Raw genomic sequence first — 20506 nt, 5'->3', positions numbered from 1 at the left:
CATGGTCCCGGTCAAAAAAAAACAAATTAAATCTTGCAGCTTCAGGCCGACCGTGACTCAAGAGCTGAAGAAGCTCCATCCTCCAAATGGCTACTCAGTCACGCTCACTGCCCGGAACGCGTTCTTTTGACGGAATTTCGTCTTAAGAATATCAAGTAGATCCATCTCAGGAAAGCTTAGTAGCTTACTGCCACTGGGTTAATTACATGGCGTTGCGCAATAGAGTGGAGGCTCGCGCGAGAGTGGAAGCCATGGCGCAGAAGAGCACCACCGGCGGCGCAGGGCATCAGGGCAAGGCAGCCACGCCGGAGAAGCCGCTCAACTGCTTCGTTCGCTCGATCGCCGTGATCGAAAGGGTCGGCAACGCGCTCGGCACGCTGGCGTTCACCTGGGCAACCGTCGTCCAGCTAGGTGGCTATCCCACGGTGCTCCGCCCAATCGACGACTTTGTATTAGTTTTTCTTGAAGCCGCAAGGTATGACATAACACCCTTCTTTCTTTACCGCAATTTGCACCGTATATTCCTTTTCATCAATCGTGCTCCATTACATAATTATTATGTAGTTGAACGCGAAACTAGCATCAACAAGCATGATACACGGCCATTTGATCTGTGCTGCCTGCCTTGATCTGCATTTCTTTTTTTCTCGAAAAAAAATATGCATTATGTCAGTCTGCGGACTATACATGTACTTCAGGATGTTCAGCCGCAACAACAAACTGGATTACCGATTGTTCTTCCATACCAGAGGTGCTCTTAGGCCTCTTGGTTGGAATGGCCTGCTCATCATCGTATTCCTTTCCGATATTCTGAACTACCTGGTCGTGATGATCCGGAAGAGGTTTTTGCCCGTCCCTCTAGGGCTTAACTACTTGATTATTGTTAGCATGCTAATACTAACCGCTGCGATCAGTAAGCTTCTGTCCTCAAGAGCTTGGAAACTAATATTGGCTAAGACACCGCTGCACCGTGCCGCATCTCTGTGTGTCCCCTTAGTGGCAGTCCTCCTATTGGCTCCCTCTGTACGACGAGATCGCTACAGCTACAGCAACAGATTAACGACCAAGGTCACTTTGAGAAACACAATGGCCAAATGGATAGGGTTTCATCTTCTGTTTCTAGCAGTGCTTCTACTCACAATCAGCCGCCTACGCTTCCAGAGAATCACCAAACTAGTAGATCGTGCTCTGGGCAGTAAGCGAGTGTTTTGGCGTCGGCTAATGCTGGACATGTGCATGGTTGCTGCGCTGGTGATGACGGCGACCGTGCATGATCATCGATACTATAGAAACTTCGTCATCTCATACCAAGTGTCAGAGGTGGTGGTTGTGTCATTTGGCAACTTGCAAATCCCAGCTGCAGCGACTCGTGTCGTGGTCTCGCTGCAGCGTCTTATACGGCATGAGTACGGTGATGGTGATCCAAACAATCCTGCCAATACAAACCTCGCGCCATCTCTGAATATCTTCTATGTCATGGTGTTCGGCCAAGGAGTACTCTATCTCATAGCCTGCACGCTCGAGATCTTCTCATTCATCCCTCGGAGATCCCTCATCCGCCGCGGTGGATTCAGAGGCCAGTGGGCAGTAGAATCCATCGACTTCTACTACCGCTATGCCTTGGAAAAATGCATGGAAAGGGATGTTCTTGCTCCAAAGAAGACCAGCCTCATCAGCTTTGCCATGGATTCCCTTAACTCAGGCTCGCCCAAGATGCAGCTCCATGGGATCAGGATAATGCACAGCCTTCTGCAAAGGGAGCCGACCAGGACAGGTCTCCTTTCAAAGCTTACCACTTCTACAAAGACGATGGCCACATTAATCAACATGCTGGACTGGGCAACCCTAGAGGACACAACTATCAGGTTATCTGTGGCAGTGATCACCGCTGAGGTTGCAAAGAGTCTCAGAGTCGTCACTATTCCTGGGACAATTCAGGTTGTATCCGTACTTTTGGATTATGGGAACCAACAGAAAATAGGAAACCCACTTTTGAGTGCCATTGACAGCCAAGAGGAAAAGCAAGACGCAGTTTTGGAAACTGGTAATTACCTGTCACTGTTAGAAAATCAAGGCCACTCAACCTCTCAGAAGATTATCATTTCCGAACAGAACTCCTGGGCATTCAGATGTTGGAAACGGATTCAGGAATTCTGGTCAGTGCCTCAGGAGGAACCATTGACAGAGCAGGATCTTCTGCCCGCACTAGGCATGTCAATTCTTCACAACCTTGCTGGCCTTATTGTGATCAGGACAACTGTGCGGAAATCGTTAAAGCAAGTGGCCTTATTGTGAAAATCATAGGATTTACAGACCACTGCAGAAGTAACACCACGTATTCTGACACCCAGCGGAAGGTCTTGGTGAAGTCATCACTGAAGGTTCTGTACAGGCTCATAAGCGTTGAAGGGGACGTCGTTAAAAAACTGCGACACAATGTATTCCTACTAAGAAACCTTGCAGAGATCCTCGGAGATAGCATGAGCAGTCAAGAATTGAGGATGTTGGTGGCAGGAATCCTGAGAAAACCTTGCCCTTGATGTAAACGCAAGGCAAGCGATTGGGCGCATAAAAGTAATCATTACCAGGTTGATGACGACATTTCTCACTCCGGATGGACCCTCGAGTACTGATGCTGATTGGTTGCTACGGAAGGTATCTGGCCAAGCATTGGCAATGTTGGCAATGGATAGTGTGAACAACTGCTTGGTTATGTTAAGCGATACAAGGCATGTATTTATGAAGGAACTCGCAGCTATGATCCACATTGATAGGTACAGGTGTGTGGCAGCTAGTTTGTTGTGGAGTATGTGCCTGCACGCCCGACCTGAGCTTAAAGAGTCAGACCTGAAAGAACTATCTTACATCTTGAGAGAGGTGAGCTCTACTAATTCGGTGTTCAAAAGTGGATTATGTTATTTACCATTGGTCTATATGTTTTATCTTTCAACTTGGTTTGTCTGCACCTGGATACTTGAATCTGTGTTGGTTGTCCTAGTTGTGCTTGTGAACTGTTTTCTGTTACTCTGGCTGAGGTGCTCTATTTTAGGTGATGATTAGGTAAGCATAGAGTTAGCACTTTGTTTTCTTAGAGAACAGCCTTAGAATTAGCTTCGTCCAGCTATTCCACAATGCCATAATAAATTGTTACAATATGTAAAAGCGTGCAGTAACAAAACTAAGAAAATGGATCGGAACATTTTAGTTTAGGGATTTACAAAATTGGTATAACTAGAGTTTATCAAAGTATGTCGACTTTAATTTCTAAGGGAGTAGGATTTTAAAATGATCGCTGACTTACGGTAAGCTGCTGTTCTCATTGCAGGTGTTGGAAAGAATAATGGTTGTAGACGGCGTAGAATTAGATATCCTCATTGGTCTTCGTTCACAGATATGTAGAGCTATTCCTGAAGACTTCTCTCGAGAAATAGAAGACGGTCTTACCAAGGACAGATTTGCGAAGCGGCTCGTTGATGTGCTGAATGCAAGCATAGAACCAAGCACTTGCTGCCCTGGGATAAGGAGGGTGATACTGGAGCTAGCAATAAACATGATGGAATATGGCTCCCGTTACACAAGTTGCTTCAATGATCACAGCATGTCAGAAGCAGTGTCAATGGTGGAAGAGACAGTCTTGGATGCTGAAAATTACAAAAGCTTTTCCTCGGTGAACTGCGTTTGTGTTTACTGGTGGTGACAGGTAGAACCAAAATCCACCGATTTTCGGCCAATACAGTTCTTTGTCATGATACGTATATGCTTTGATGGCTCCTTATTTCTTGAGCTGTAGGTCTATAGTTGGTGTGAAAGTAAGTTCTAGATTCCCATCCGATCTGTTATCTTGATGGCTCCTTATTTTCGGCCAAAACATCTATATTCTTTTTAAACGTGCGTCTAGGTCAATCTCCTTTTAAATCTGTTTTGTTATCTTGCCCATTTGGTTTGTTCGAACTTGGGTCCGATTTAAATGTAGCTGTAAGGGATCCTTAAGTTTGTTTCCATTTTTGGATATCGGAGGGAGTAGCAAATTGGTCCAGAACTCCAGTCTCAATTAATACGGTCTATGTGCATAAGCAATGGTAAATGCTCGCAAGCATAACAACATTCCATTGTTCACCATAGGATCAGTATCGGGCAGGGGCGGAGCTAGAAACTGATTTTTTTTGCTTGTTAGGGGGTGTGCCAACTATGTTAAATATTTGAAATTTATTTGAATTTCAAATTTTTCAATGGAAAAATTGGTGTCATAGGGGGGCCTGGCCCCCTACGCCACTGGTATCTGAAAGGGCCAGCAATAGGAGTATGAGATACACAAGAGGATACATTTCGCTAGACTTTTTGCCGAACAAGGGTTATATTATGGTGGTCACTAATTTTATTTATCAGAAGTTCAACTCTCGGTCCGAAAGGTTTAGATATTAAATAAATAATCCGTATCTGAATCCATATATTTTAGATGCTAAAATAAATGGATAATTTGCATTCAATTTCGGATATACTCAATGCTTAACGCCAAGTTTCCAATTTATATATTCAAAGTCGGATGATTGATATGGATAAGTAGGCCCATAGTTGGTTCTTCCATCCAAAAATTCTAAAAGGTTCAAAATTAACAAAAAAAATTCGAAGTTAAGATTTTATTTATGACTAGAAAAATTTAATAAACTAAAAACAAATTAAGAATTATCAAATTTAAAATTTGGCTTCACTAAAATATTCCAAAAACTGCAAATAAATATAGAAAAGCAGATTTAAATGCTAAAATCATTAAATTATTCTGATAAGCTCAAAATAAATCTAGTATATCAGAAATATAGCAGCTAAGGTACTGATTGCACAAAAAAGATCCCAGCTGCTCAATGCTTAGATCCAACGGGGCACAATTTCGAGATAAGACTCGCCTGCAGTACCATTTTGCAGTTAAGTCACTTGTGTGTGGGCCCAGACCCAACTCCATCCAATTTCGGGACAAGCCCCACCTTTTATCACCAGGGTGCCGGTGCCGTTGCCGTTGTCCAGCAGGTTGCCGTTGCCCACACACAGACACTCCCCCTCCTGACTCCACCCTCCCCTCCCACCCCGGGAGGCAGCAGGCACAGGCAGCAGGGCGGAACCTCGCCTCTCCAGCTGCGCGGTCGCCGCCGCATCAATCTTCCGCCGCGGGGACCTCTGGTACGCCGACTGCCTTCCCCTCCTCCTCCTCTGGCGCATGCTGGCTACTCCCTGCCTTCCACACCCCCCACGACCGCAAAGATGCAGCTCTCGCCGTGCGCAGTGGCGGTGCACGCGAGGTGTTCGACGTATTTGTCTCAGCGTGCACTGGCTGCGATGTGTCGCTTCTGGATTCTTGGATCCTGGCGCATTCTTTTACCGTGATGATGGAGCAGTAGCACATTCTAATATTGCGTCTTGCTGGCTCATCTTTTTGCCAGATCAACTCGGATGGCCGAGGCCTGGCAGCCGTCGTCGTGGTCAGAGATCCCGCGGGACCTGGCCGGCATGGTGCTCCGCCTCCTCCCGGCCTACGCGGACCGCGCCCGCTTCGCCGCCGTGTGCCCGCAGTGGCGTGCCGCCGCGCGGCAGCTCCCCCTGCCTCCGCCGCTGCCTCTGCTCGCGCTCCCCGACGGCACCTTCTACAGCCTCCCCTACGGCAAGCCGTTCCGTTTCCCTGGCTTTGGCTGCGTCGGCTACAAGGGCGCCGCCTTTGGCAGCTGGCTCGTCTTCCCACGGGACAACGGCTGCTTCTTGTTCGACCCTTTCGCCGGGGCCACCGTGAAGCTCCCTGCTCTGTCTTGCGTCCGGCTCCGTCCACCAAATGCAGCTGATAAATATGTGAAGTATCAGGACCATGTTACACCAAATGGTAAACATTACATTACGTGGATGGATATCAGGGACGCCGAGTATGTGCCCACATTAACCAAGCTGATCGTGTGCTCGCCGAACCTCGTCGCAGCATTTGTTGGCACTGGACAAATAAGTCAGATTCTAATGTGCCAGCCAGGGGCTTCCTCATGGTCTGTACGTGCGTATGATCCATGTCACATGTTTGAAGACATGGCTTTCTATCAGGGAAAGCTCTACGCCCTTGCTGATGATGAAAACCTCCTTGTCATCAACATCAGCCAAGATCCAAGCACCGGCGACCCACAGGTCTCTCGAATTGGACAGGTCATCAAGGGTGATCCTGACCCTTTGTTTGACGCTTGGTTCCCAGATGACACTACGGGCAGCAAGAAGCTCTACCTAGTTGAATCACGTGGTGCACTGCTGATGGTACGCAGGAAGGTTTGCTGCAGAATGGTAGATGACACGATTGTTGCTGGACGGATTAGTGAGTTTGAGGTGTTTGAGGCTGACTTCGAGCACTCACGGTGGGTGAATGTGACAACTCTTGGGGTTGACCACATTCTTTTCCTCGGACGATCATGCTCCAGGGCTGTGTCCGCGTCTCAGTATGGGATGTCCAGCGACCAAATCTTCTTCTTAGATGATGTAACGGAGAATGCTGTGCACTACTCCTTTGATGAGGAGAACACTTCTGTCAATGTCTATGACATGAGGGATGGCGAGATCTCCTCTCCTTTGCCGATGGTCTGGAAGCATGAGATGATTCTTGCGACATGGCTGTTCCCTCGGGACTAAAGTGAAGGTGTTACTATGCAGCCCTGGCAGTGATTACTAGTTACTCTGCCCATTCTGTGTTGATTAATTACTCTTATGCTAACTGTTAACCGCATCAGTGTTTTGGTGGCCTTAGTATGTTGGCTACTTCCCTTTGGGGAAAATATGGTGGTAAGCCATGTGCCTGTACAACCTATGAAGTACAGCAAACACTAAATTATCTGACCGTAGTTCGATCCATGCTTGGTACCTGTGAGAACATTCTGGATCGCACAGTGCTTGAATTGTGAGCTTAGTTGTGATGAACCTTATGCTACCAGTTGGGCTTATTTGACTTGTGATGGGTGTATGCATCAGTGCTTCACGTGTGCTGGTTGATTGTGTGTTTCGAGATGCATACATGCATGCAGTATATAATTATATACTCCATCCTAAAATTGTAGGTTATTTTAGCTTTTCTAGGTGCATAGATGTGTGTATGCACCTAAATATATGTCTAGATATGTACAAATATCCATGAACCTAGAAAAACTAAAACAACCTGCAATTTGAAATGGAGAGAATTGCAATGGAGGGAGTAGAATTTAAGTGCTGTTTGGTCAAGCTCCAAGTTGATTAATGTTTATAGGTAGTAACCTTTCATGTGACTGGCTGATTGGCGTGATGTGTTACATCAGGAGTCTCTGTCACATGTGACATGTTAATCATTGATGATATCCATATCATATTCCAAGATGCTACTGAAGAAGGGACTAAATTAAGGTGTTGTCTTTGACCATTGTATGGTGATTAATTGCTCCTAGTTGCTCCCTCCGTTCCAAATTACAGGTCGTTTTAACTTTTCTAGGTTCATATTTATTATTATGCACCTAGACATACACTATATCTAGATGCGTAATAATATCTATGAACCTAAAAAAACTAAAACGACCTACAATTTGGAACGGAAGGAGTAGATGTTAACTTCATAAGTATTTGTCCAGCCGTAGTCTGGTGGCAAGTCTACTTTGAGGCAATATGGTGGTTGCTGTGCCTATAGCCGTATGCAGCCAGTGAAAAACGTCAAGCACTCAATTGGACTTGATTCTGCATTGCTCATGTTGTGAACTTGTGAATATGTGATGAATCTTGTGCTACCTGTCGGGCTTAAAGTAATTGCATGTTTCTGTGCTGTTGGCAATGCTAAATGCATCTACATTCTAATTTTGTACTTTGTTGTCCAAATTGGGTCTGGTCCTGCTACAAAGAAGGCAAATGCAGTGCAAGTGCAAGGTGGATGTTGGTTGTTGAACCAATGTTCTTTTGGGATTGATTACTGGTTTCTCAAGAAGGCAAATGTAATGCACCCATGGTTTACGGTCATGAGAGCACATAATTCCTGATGCATTGCTAGAAAATACCACCGTATCTATCCTTCGCCTAGATCAAACCGTGGGGATTGTACAATTTGAACAGATCAATTCAATTACTGTTTGAGAGAGCACGATATTCCTGCTGTCGAATACAGTTTTGTAGTTTAACTACTAGTGTAGTGTGTGATAACCTTGCCCTGGATTTTGACTAGTTCATGGGCTTTTACAGAACAATTGGGCTTCCGGAGCGAGCTAGCCAGCCCATGGGCCCCCTTTTGTTATCCTTGGCTGGGCCACACAGAGACAGAGTGAACCCCTCCCTCTGCTGAAGAAAACGGAACATTTGATTGTTTCTCTGCTGGGCCGCTGCTTCAGTTCAGAGTTCCCTTCCCCCCGCAACGACGAGGCGACGACTCAGCGGAGGCGAGCGGGAGAGCGACCACTAGTCCACTACGCTGCCTGCCTGCCTTCCCTTGCCGGCGACCGCGCCGGACCTGTCGCCGTAACCGTCCGCGACCCGGATCCCAAGCTGGTAACTGCGAAGGCTCCAATCTTGGTGGGGATTTGTGTGCTCTGGCCATTCTTATTTCCTATGATTTAGTTAGGGTTCCGTGACCGCCCGTCTCCACACTGCCAAAGGTTGTGCATTTTCGATTTTCGTTTCCAGATGTTCCGTTGTGCAACTTGGTTTATTGCAATGGATGTTAGTTGCTACCTACTGATCTTGCTCCAAAAATCGATTTTTGGTAGTCTATTGTGTTGTGTGCTCTTTTTTTAAAAATATATATATATATATATATTTCCCCCTCCTTTCAGAAATGTTGGGAAATTGTTCTCAGTCTAGGATCTCATGTTCTGTCTAATGATGCATAATGGGTTTATTCTGCTTAAATACTTGGTATGGAATGAGGATTTGATCTAATGTTTGGAGTCAGGTACTCAGGTAGTCAGCTATGGTGGTGGACATACGATGAAAACGAATAGAATGTTAATTTGTTGCAATAGACAACAAGATGGGAAGTGTGCAGGCGAAAACTTAGAAACTGGGTTAAAAATGCTTGAGGTTTTGCTTGACTTTAACAAATACCCGACATTGGGCAGCAAAACCACCTAGAAATAGCATTGACATTACCTGTGAAGCATGGGAACCAAGCTGGAGCACCTCTAGTCACTTTTGAAGCCACAAACCACCTGGTATAATTTAGAACGAAGAACCACATCTCCATGTTGCTACTGTGTTATGTGTTAATCATATAGCCTTTTGCATCCATTCGCTGTTATACTCCATAATTCTAGTTACCATTAATCTGTGATACAAGAATGCAATTTCACTATGTTGTTCACCCTATTTTTTTTCTTTTTCTTTTCTTTTCTTTTCTTTTCTTTTTTTGCTGAAGCAGATTCCTTTCTGGACAATGGCACAAGCAGACCACCTCGATCGTGGTAAGATCTCCCAACAGCGCTGTATGCCGACACTGGAGCTTCTCCTCAAAGCAGCATCGCCTGCCCCTGCCTTTCCCATGTTTAGTGTTCCCTGGTGGTAACTTTGTCAGCTTACCCCACAGTGAATCCTTCCAGTTCCATGACAGCGCGAGCTTTCACAGCTCCTGCGGTGAATGGCTTGTCTTCTCACATGATGGCACCTGCTCCTTGAAGAATCCCTTCTCCAAGATCACCTTACACTGCCTAACCTGTCTTGTGTCTGCCCCATTGACGAGCCTGTGGAAATTATTAATGGCCGTGTCACTGAAGGGGGACAGATGCCTCAAGCATCGTTGAACATGGAAGCTGAGATGTCGATGCACAAGGTGGTCGTGTGCTCAGAACTCCTTGTTGCTGCTATCGTTAACAGACTATTGCTTTGTGCCGACCAGGTGCTGACTCATGGTTGGTAAGTGCACTCTGCAGCAATGATCCGCTCATATACATGATATTCTATGGAGGTAAATTGTATGCCATCAATAAATTCAAAGACCTTTTGGCCATTGATCTTGTTGATGAAAATGGTAATGGCAAGCTAAGCATCTCTCAGGTCGAGCCTTTTTGTTGGATGACCCTTTACCTTCAGCTTGATCTTTGGTGGCACCACTAACATCATTCACTTCCTGGTGGAATCACGTGGGGCACTACTTCTGGTCTGCAAAACAATCTTCGCTATGCCATCTGACAGTGATGAGGAAGGAACATCGATTGAGCCTGTAGGGATTGAATTCAAGGTGTTTGAAGCAGACTTCAATTCGTCGCAGTGGGTGGTTGTGACAAGCGTGGGGGATGACCAGGCACTGTTCCTGGGCAAAAGCTACTCCCAGTCTGTCTGTGTGTCCGAGTACAAGCTAGAGGGGAACCATATCTTCATCCTTGATGATGGCACTAGTGGCTGGTTCTGGGCGGGTATGACAAGTCCTTTCCTTATTTACAACATGAGCGATGGGAAAACCTACTTGCCTAAGCCCGCAAGAACTCTCAAGGGTGAGAAGGCACCAGTGACGTGGCTTTTCCCTCAGTGATGCGAGGAACATGCTCCTCTTCGGCGTTTATCAATAGTATAACCTTGCTAGTGACAATGTGGCTGGCCACGCAGAGTGTTACATGTGTATGCCAAAACTTAGCCAGATGATCTGAGGTTGAGATGTCTTCCTGAGCTTTTGTTTTGAATCGTGTGATGTTGCTCCTGGGATCTGATGCTGGTGTTCTTGTGTAAGCCAAATTTGATAATACTTTGCTGTTATCGCTATCAAATGTTCAATGATGCTAATAATGAAACAACCTCATGATATCATGTATGCTAACTGTTTGCAATGTGTCTACATGCTAATATTTGTACTTTGGAGGTCCTAGTCGGGTCTGTTCCCTCTTGATCAAAGACACATGAGGCGTGAGATAGGATCCAGCAGTATTAGAGCAATGTGGTTCGTCAACCAATGTTCCTTTTGAGATTGGTTGCTGTAGTGTTTATATATTATTACCAATGGTAAATGAACACATGCTTGCAAGGGCAACAGCATCATGCATGTTTAATTTTACCATTGACTGATGTTTCAGATCACTGAGGGAGAAGCATGTGGGCATGTGGCTGATATGTGCAGTGTGTTTATACATGTATCCAGGCTTTCCATCGCACGGTAGCCACTAATCATGTCAGTTTAGGGTGTGTTTGGTTGAGTTGTAGTTTTTGCAAAAGTAGCTGTGAGCTGTGGTCTGTGGAAAAAATTGTTGTAGGTTATGAGCGGTGAGAAAGCTGAAAGTCGTTTGGTGAAACATCTGTGGCTTTTTGGAAACACTTACAAGCGGACCCACGTGTCATTCACAGTCTACCCCACTGAACTCTTTTCCTCTCTCACTGACAAGCAGACTCCACTCGTCAGTATCTTCTTCTTCCTCCCGTGGCTGCTTTTCGCCGGCCCCTTCATCCTCCTCCTGCTCCGCCACCGGGGGAAGGGGCGCCGGCCATGAGCCCGACAAGGCTGAGTCCTCTGCCGCGCGCCAGGTCGAGGAGGTGCTCTCCTCCATGGAGCACGAGGTCGAGCGCCGCAAACGTGAGGTCGAGCTTCTCACCCTCGCTCGTCTCCACCCTGTCTCCACCCTCAACCCCCCCTCCCTCCTTCCTCCTCTCCTCACCCGCCATGCCGCCGCTGCATCCGCAGCTCACCACGCCACCCCCGCTGTCACCGGGAGAGGAGGAGGGACGCCGCCACCGGGAGAGGAGGAGCGGTACCAGCTAGGGGAGAGCTAGCGGGAGAGTAGGGGGCGCCGCTGTCGGGATAGGAGGAGCGGTGCCGGGCAGGGGAGAGCCGGCAGGTGAGGGAAACAGGGAAAAAAGAAGCGAACCGGTACAACATAACCAGTGATAGTAGATAATTTCTTCCAACTTGTGAAAACCAAAGCTCCAGAAAGCACCCCCTCCCCTGCTGTGAAAAATGAACTACACGAAACCAACTTTCTCTGGAAGTCAAGAAGTATCCCTACCTCTTTGGTTTGGCTCCTGACTTTTTTTTTTTAAAGTCACGTCACCCCGAAAGCCAAACCAAAGGGAGCGTTATTATTATGATCCATATGAGATCAGGATGCGTTTTGTTTTTTCTTTCTTTCTTTTTGTTTTTTTATTTGTGTGTTGCTACTGAAAAAGGGGCTGAGCAGTCTCTGAGCTTTTGTTTGGGGTCATATTTGGAAGTGATGCTTGCTTTCTTCTATTACCTATGCTGATGTATACTTGGCCTTCTATTACGTAAGACTTATTACCTAAGACTCCATTTAGTTCCACGGACTAAAGTTTAGTCTCTATCACATTAAATATTTAGATACTAATTAGGAGTATTAAACATAGACTAATTACAAAACCAATTGCATAGATGGAGGCTAATTCACGAGATGAATCTATTAAGCCTAATTAATTCATGATTTGACAATGTGATGCTACAAATATATGCTAATCATGAATTAATTAGGGTTAATAGATTCATCTCACAAATTAGCCTCTATCTGTGTAATTAGTTTTATAATTAGCTCATATTTAGTCCTCCTAATTAGCATCCGAAGATTCGATTTGACAAGGACTAAACTTTACTCAAAATATCCAAACACCCCTTTAATGCAACATATGCGACTGCATGTTAATTACTTGTCAACCAATAGTATGTTTCTAAATGTTACTCCCTCCATTTCAAATTGTAGGTCGGTTTGACTTTTCTAGATGCATAGATTTTTTTTCAATAAATCTAGAAAAATCTGCAATTTGGAATGGAGGGTGCCCACCCTCGTTTTCCCCGGAACACGTGTGTCACGCATATTTGTCGAAGGGGGTAACAAGTTATAAGTTATGTTCGAATTAGTTGCTCCACGTCAGCAGAGGACGATACATGTTCATGCTGCATAGGTACCATTTGTAGCAGAATGTGAGTGAACACAAGGGAACGTTTATTGCTGCATAGGTACCATTTGTAACGAGGGGGTGTTTGGTTCCCACCCCTAAACTTTAGCACCTGTCACATCGAATGTTTAGATACTAATTAGAAGTATTAAATATATACTATTTACAAAACCCATTACACAGATGGAGGCTAAACGGCGAGACGAATCTATTAAGCCTAATTAGTTCATGATTTGACAACGTGCTGCTACAGTAACCATTTGCTAATGGTGGATTAATTAGGCTTAATAGATTCGTCTCGCCATTTAGCGTCCATGTGTGCAATTAGTTTTATAAATAACTCATATTTAGGCCTCCTAATTAGTCTCCAAAGATTCGATGTGACATGGACTAAACTTTAGCTCAAGAAACCAAAACACCCCTGAATGTGCGCTTTTGCTGCGATCCAAAATACCTGCATTGTCCAAATGATCGAATTGCGGTATATTATACCAAGAGAATACAGTAACCTCCCTATACAAAACTGAGAACAAAATTGAACTGGCCACTGGCTGTCGGGCATGAACGAAAACGACTGTTCTGGACTTCGGGTGACGGAGGGCAATTGCTGTTGTAGTAGTCAATACTAGTTTTTGTAGACTTGGAACATGTGGCTTCCTGACGGCCGCTAAAGAGACAAAGAGCAACGTACGCGCACGTGTCGCTCTGCGGCGCGCGCCGCCCGCCGCCGTTCAACGACGAGACAGGCGTCCACCTCTCCCGCCTGCATGGCTGCCACTTCGCTTAGCTTCCTCCTCGTTCTCCTCTCTTTATGGACGACGCGTGCCACAGAGCTACCCCGCCCAAGAATCTCGCCACCATGGCTGCCGCTGCCAAGCTTGTCGCCGCCCTCGTCCTGCTCCTGCCACTCGCCGGCTCGTCCGACTACGACGGCTTCATCCGGCAGGTGACCGACGGTGGCGGCTCCCGAGCCAGCAGGCCGGGGCTGCTCCCGGAGGCGCAGTTCGCGGCGTTCGTGCGGCGGCACGGGCGACGCTACTCCGGGCCCGAGGAGTACGCGCGGCGGCTGCGCGTGTTCGCGGCGAACCTCGCCCGCGCCGCGGCGCACCAGGCGCTGGACCCCTCGGCGCGGCACGGGGTCACGCCCTTCTCCGACCTCACGCGGGAGGAGTTCGAGGCGCGCCTCACGGGCGTCCGCCACGGCGGCGATGCCCAGCGGCTCGTGCACGGGAGCGTGCCCGCCGCGGCGCCGGCGACAGAGGAGGAGGTGGCACGGCTTCCCGCCAGCTTCGACTGGCGCGACAGGGGCGCCGTCACCGGCGTCAAGACGCAGGGCGCGTGCGGGTCGTGCTGGGCGTTCAGCACGACGGGCGCCGTGGAGGGCGCCAACTTCCTCGCCACCGGAAAGCTCCTCGACCTCAGCGAGCAGCAGCTCGTCGACTGTGACCACAAGTGCAGCGCGGTGGCGCGGAACGAGTGCGACAACGGCTGCGGCGGCGGGCTGATGACGAACGCGTACGCGTACCTGATGGAGTCCGGCGGGCTGATGGAGCAGCGCGCGTACCCGTACACGGGCGCGGCGGGGCACTGCCGCTTCGACCCGTCCAGGGCCGCCGTCCGTGTGGCCAACTTCACCGCCGTTCCCGCCGGCGACGAGGGTCAGATCCGGGCGGCGCTCGTCCGCCACGGCCCGCTGGCGGTGGGGCTGAACGCGGCGTTCATGCAGACGTACGTGGGCGGGGTGTCGTGCCCGCTCATCTGCCCGCGGGCCTGGGTCAACCACGGCGTGCTCCTCGTCGGCTACGGCGCGCGAGGGTTCGCGGCTCTGCGTCTGGGCTACCGCCCCTACTGGGTCATCAAGAACTCGTGGGGGGAGCAGTGGGGGGAGAAAGGGTACTACCGCCTCTGCCGCGGCAGCAACGTCTGCGGCGTCGACACCATGGTCTCCGCCGTCGCCGTCGCGCCGCCACAAGTGAATTCTTAATCCATCACCACCACGGCCGTTTGCCGCCGGCATGTACTGGGAAGACTTGGGATTCCTGACCTGGCAAGATCGATATCGTGTGAAAAACATGGCAATGTGTGATATAGTGTACAGATGAAATAACAGGATGCCTTTGCCTTCTGATGTGATGATCTTGGAATGAACTGGAGCTGCATGTCGGAAATCGGTTTGCTACTTTTAAATACGTGAATAATCGAAGAAGAGAGTAGAGGAAAATGCTTCAAATAGCTAGCTAGCTACACGCCTACACTTGTACCTGAATGTGTGATTTTGCTCCGATCGACCAAAATACCTGCGTTGTGCAAACTATCGAATTGCCAGATGGTAGGGTATCCGTGTCTCACCAAATCCACACCTATTTCAAATCACCAAATCCACACCCATTTCAAATTGATCAAACGGGGATTGATCAAACGGGGAGGTGATCAAACGGGGATTGATCAAACGGGGAGGGTATGAGCGGAAGATAGGAGAGTATAGGTAGAAAATTATATACCCATTTTCTAATCACCAAATCCACACCCATTTTAAATCACCAAATCCACACCCATTTCAAATGGATCAAACGGGGAGGGTATGAGCAGAAGATAGGAGAGTATGGGTAGAAGATTATATACCCATTTTCTAATAGAGAGTATGGGTAGAAGGTTATATACTCAGTTTCTAATGAGGAGGAGGGTAGGGTACTGTCCTAATATCCATACCTCATCAAATCCACACCTATTTCAAATGGGGAGAAAGATTATATACCCATTTCCTAATGGGGAGGGTAGGGTAGGGTATAGGAAGGTATAATTAATCAATTAGATATATATATATATATATATATATATATTACAAAGTTAATTATCCATTGGATATGGATGGGATTGAGGAGGGTAAGGAATGGATAATAATTATATGATTTTGGATGTGAACAAGAGTAAGTTTACCCATATCCTCCCTAGTAGCAGGCCTACGATTTCGTTGGAGAACACTATGTAAATACCGCATTAGTTAATATTTTAGTGCGATGCATGGACGAATTCAGGGCAATGTGACCTCCGCTTGGATGAAAAATCACAACAAGGTTTCATGGTTCCACATAACACTCCTATCAACGAGGACTAAGCAAAATACTAAAAGAGTAGCAGCACCCAAATATAAAAAGACTAGCAGAAACGAAATATAAAAGGAGTAGCAGGAGAAAAAAGCAAACACGTTGCTCACACATAATACGAACGCGATCACAGGTAGAAAACTCAGCTTTTATCTCAGTTGGTAGGCCTCAAATCTATCAAAAACCATCCAGATAAATTTTTCGAGACAAAAGTTTTAAAAAAAATAAAAAAAGCCACCCCACGCCGACGCTGCCGGCCGCCTCCCGCACCCGCCCCGCCACTCCCGCTCGGCCCGCCGCCGCCGCTCCTCGATCCCACTCCATCCGCGCCGCCCGGTGCCGCTCCGCCCGCCCTCACGCCGCTGCCGCTCCTCACTGCTAGTGAGGGGCGAGCAGAGCGGGAAGGGGAGAGGAGTAGAGAGGAAGGGGGTGGCGGTGGAGAGAAGAGGAGAGGGAGTGGATGGATAAGGAAGACAAGTACGTGGAGAGGAAAGCGCCGAGAGGGAGGATAAGGAGGTGGAAGCACTGCCTCGAGGGCCGGGTGGCCCTGTTGTCCCGGTTAGAATTACCAACCGGGACAAAAGCTCTCCTTTTATTCTGGTTGGTAATTCCAAGATTTATTTCCTGTTGGAATTACCAATCGGGATAAAGGTGGGTTGTCCTAGTTGGTTTGTCCGGGTTGGAATTTTCAACCGGGATAAAAGGAGGATGTCGCTGTCAAATCTTTTCAACTAGGACTAAAGCCCCTCCCGTTGGTATCCTTTCAGTACCTCATTTTTGACCCGGGACTGAAGGCATTTTAGTCCCGGATCTAAAATCATCTAGGACAAAAAGGGTTGGATGGAAGGTCAAAATAACATACAGAAAAATGGCACATCTGACCACCTAGCAAACACCGGATGACATGAGAAAAAAGAGAGAACTAGTCAATAAGTTTCTCACTTAAGGTCGGAGCAAGGTTTACGATGATAAAACTTGGTAAAATAGCCATTTCAGTCCCTAAACTTTGCACAGGGTCAAGTTCATCCCTCAACTTCCATAATGGTCAATTTAGTCCCTCAACTTTTATTTTTTATCAAACATGATGTGCTGATATGGGACTCCATATTAATATGAAACTAATACGAAAAGTTATTTTTGCCCTTTGGCTCCTTCTCCCCCTCAATTTTCCACCGGAATTAACACATCATTATCCAAAATATATATGTATGAAAACACACACACAAATATATACATATATACACTGATATTGAGAGAGTATGAGTACGTACATGGAGCATGCATACTGTACCATGAGTATATGAGTACATGTCAACTTTAGAGTATATATATGTCCATTAAATTGTGTATATCATGAAAGAATATGAGTGCATACATTTTGCATATCAAAATTTAATCCGTATGAGTACATGCATGATTTTAAAACGTACGAGTACATACATTTTTTAAAACTATATTTTATGTTAGTTAAAAAAAATATATTGTTGTGTGTATGTATCCAGGGAGTATGAGCATATATATATATACTTGATCTACATGAACCAAGGGTAAAATGGACTTTTCACATTAGTCTCATACTAAGATATAGCACCACAATAGCTCAAGGATGAGTTTGAGCCAAAAATGGAAGTTGAGGGACTAAATTGACCGATTCGAAAGTTAAGTGACGAACTTGACCCTTGGTGTAAAGTTTGGGGACCAAACTGTCTGTTTTGCTATAAAACTACACTACACTTGACAACCCTAGGTAAGTTGGCGAAAGAAAAAGGAAATTTAGCCAAATTAACACCAACTCTTTCAGTTTTCATTTGTTTCCGGACTTTGTTTGAGCAGGACTGCAGGGTGCGTCTCTTTCCCACGTCCATGCGCAGAACTATCCTTTACTTTTTGTTAGACCAGCCTTAAAGCTGAATTTGTTGTAAAAGATTAGTTGTATGCTATCGCAAAGGTCGGAAACAATTCCATTTTTTAAAAAAAAATATATGCAGAACTATCCTTAACATTAATCCAATCACTAAACGAGTCTCTCAGCATATTGTGGAGCTAGAAATTCGATTGATTTATCAAGCCCGGAGAAATAAAACAATTTTCCGTTTTTATTTCACATCCGATCCAAGGCTCAGGGCAAGTACCTACGTAGTACATGCAACGAGAGAAAAAGTCAATCAGAGTCTGACAGAGGAAGCCAGATAGACAGATTGCCTGATCTCAACAGAGACCCACATTTCAGTCTCTAGGCAGGACGCGCGCTAGGCGCCGATCACCTTTTCACCTTCACGTGGCCTGTTCGCTTCAGCTTATAAGCCGGCTGAAAAGCTGAAACGGCTGATTTGTTGTGAGAGAAAAATACTGTTTGGTGGCTGATAAGCCGGCTGAATAAGCTGAAGCAAACAGGCCCATGAGCTGCTCTGGCGGCCCGGCCGCCGCCGCGGTCTGCAGCTCTTGCCGGACGAGGACGCGCGCGTGCTTCGATGGCAACGCCTCCAGGTCGCCCACACGCTCCTGCCCTTTCCCGCGCACCCGCCGCCGCCGCGCATAGCGGAAGAGCCACGCGAGCATGTAGAGGAAGGCCAGCCCGGCGACTAGAGCCAGCACCACCGTCAGGAACATGTGGGCCCCCGACGGCGAACCGTGCGGCGGTGACGGCGCCGGTACTGGCGCCTGAGGAGTGGTCGCTGGCGTCTGCTGGCTCCGTTCCGCGGCTAAGAGGGGGATGATCACAGCGGCTATTGTCTCCGGGACAAAAATTTCCTGTCACATCGAATGTTTAGATATTAATTAGAAGTATTAAATATAGATTAATTACAAAATTAATTGTATAAATGAAGGCTAATTTGCAAGATGAATATCTATTGAGCCTAATTAGTCCATGATTTGATTATGTGATGCTATAGTAAATATGTGCTAATCATGGATTAATTAAGCTTAATAGATTTGTCTTGGGAATTAGCCACGGCTTATACAATTAATTTACATTTAGTCCCTCTAATTGGTATCCAAAAATCCGATATGATCCGAACTAAAAATTAGTCCATGGATCAAAACACCCCTTTTTCGTAGGTAGAGGGCTGTTTATTGAACTGATCCCTAAAGAAAATGGGTAGGATTCCTTATTTTTCTTTTCTTCAACCATAAAACTGCAATCATTTTATATCTGCGAAGTTAATCGGCTTAGCCGTCAGGGCAGGAAGAGCAGCCGATCTTGAGACCAGGACTGCCGACTGCCTGTCCTAGCTTCCTGTTCTGTTCACCCTCACAAGCGCGTGACGCCAACTCGAACCATGTATGGTGTAGGTGTGCCGCATCAGCTGCCCTAGGGGCTCTGATGTCTTTATGGTCACATTCTTCAGACACCATGTATATATCACCAAAGTAAACAGACGTGTAGTTATTAGTGCATTCCCATGAGAGATCCTCCACCTTTGGTGCCAAGCACAGCACGGTGAAATTATTCATGAAACCCTCTCTGGCATGAAATATCAACTTCTTAAGCCTAGGGGCTATGATGAAGACTTGCCGAAGCCGCACATTGGCCAACAAAAATAGCTCCTCGACCAACGGCAGGTTGATCGTGAATTCATGATAGAGTCAAGGTGCAAACTGGAAATGGAAAGGCGGAGCACCAGTGGAGCAAGCCACCTAGGACGACATCGTAGCGACGAAACGATAGGCTTTCAAGCTGCGGCATATCCCCTTCCGGTTCCTGGGGCAGGCCCAGACTGACGCCAGGCATGTCCAGCGTGATTGACTTGGTGTGGTCGAGGCGGGGCAGCATCACCAAGCCAGGCCGCCGCGCGGTGACGCCGACGATGAGATTCGCCGGCTGCAGCCGGCGGCAGCGTCGAATAGCGAGGAGATTTGGGCAAGGGTGAACCTGCGGTAGCTAGGGGCTTGCACGTCGAGGAGGGACAGTTGGGGCTGTGGCCGGGCCTGGGGATCGAACCGAGCGACGAACTGCGCGAGCACGGCGTCGAGCGAGTGGGGTAAAACCTCGCGGAGGACGAGCTCGGGGAGGCGGGTCCAGAGGCCGCGCCACCGGCGTGAGAGCACGCTGGTCCGGGCGGCGGCGTGGGCGCAGCGGAGGCGGGCGAGGATCTGGAGCAGCAGGTCGTCGTGCAGGGCGCTGATGCGGTCGGCGTCGGCCGGGTCGCGGCGGGACCTGCTGGCGGATCGCCGCAGCAGCAGTCCGAGAGCTCCCGGTGGCATCGGCGGCAAGACCTCTGATTGGCCCGAGCCATCTCTGCACGCAACTCCCGTTGGTGTTCGAATGGTCAACGAGCACACAGTCACAGGCTCACAGTTCGCCGCGGCACCGCGTCGAAATAAAGGAGGGCGTGACAGCAGGCAAGGCATAGCGGTTCTGGACCTGGTAGTGGTAATGGTGCTTAAACTTACTCGGTGATCAAGGAGGTGTTTGATCTTTGGCTGAAATTTAGCTCAGGTCACATGCTAATTAGAAGTATTAAATATAGGCTAATGATAAAAATAATTGCATAAACGAGGGTTCATTTGCGAGATGAATCCATTAAATCTAATTGGTCCATGATCAGCACATCTGA

The 20506-nt window shown here is 47.4% G+C and overlaps 2 protein-coding genes and 1 pseudogene across 2 annotated transcripts; all 3 read left to right on the top strand.

Moving 5' to 3' along the window:
• Positions 1–251: 251 nt before the first annotated feature.
• LOC117844383 (uncharacterized) lies at positions 252–3825 on the top strand (annotated as a pseudogene).
• A 1175-nt stretch (positions 3826–5000) lies between these two features.
• Positions 5001–6930, top strand: LOC117842711 (F-box protein At2g26160). Its single transcript, XM_034723214.2, has 2 exons — positions 5001–5172; positions 5433–6930. Exon 2 carries the CDS (start codon positions 5443–5445, stop codon positions 6643–6645), a length of 1203 nt encoding a protein of 400 aa, XP_034579105.1. The 5' UTR covers positions 5001–5172; positions 5433–5442; the 3' UTR covers positions 6646–6930.
• A 6705-nt stretch (positions 6931–13635) lies between these two features.
• Positions 13636–14971, top strand: LOC117846551 (probable cysteine protease RD19D). Its single transcript, XM_034727763.2, has one exon. The coding sequence runs from the start codon at positions 13655–13657 to the stop codon at positions 14825–14827; it is 1173 nt and encodes a 390-aa protein (XP_034583654.2). The 5' UTR covers positions 13636–13654; the 3' UTR covers positions 14828–14971.
• Positions 14972–20506: the final 5535 nt, after the last annotated feature.

Source organism: Setaria viridis, chromosome 2, assembly GCF_005286985.2.
Source record: "Setaria viridis chromosome 2, Setaria_viridis_v4.0, whole genome shotgun sequence".
NCBI classification, from domain to species: Eukaryota; Viridiplantae; Streptophyta; class Magnoliopsida; order Poales; family Poaceae; genus Setaria; species Setaria viridis.
Note: the sequence above shows the minus strand (reverse complement) of the source record. Positions and strands in the feature narration are given on the sequence as shown.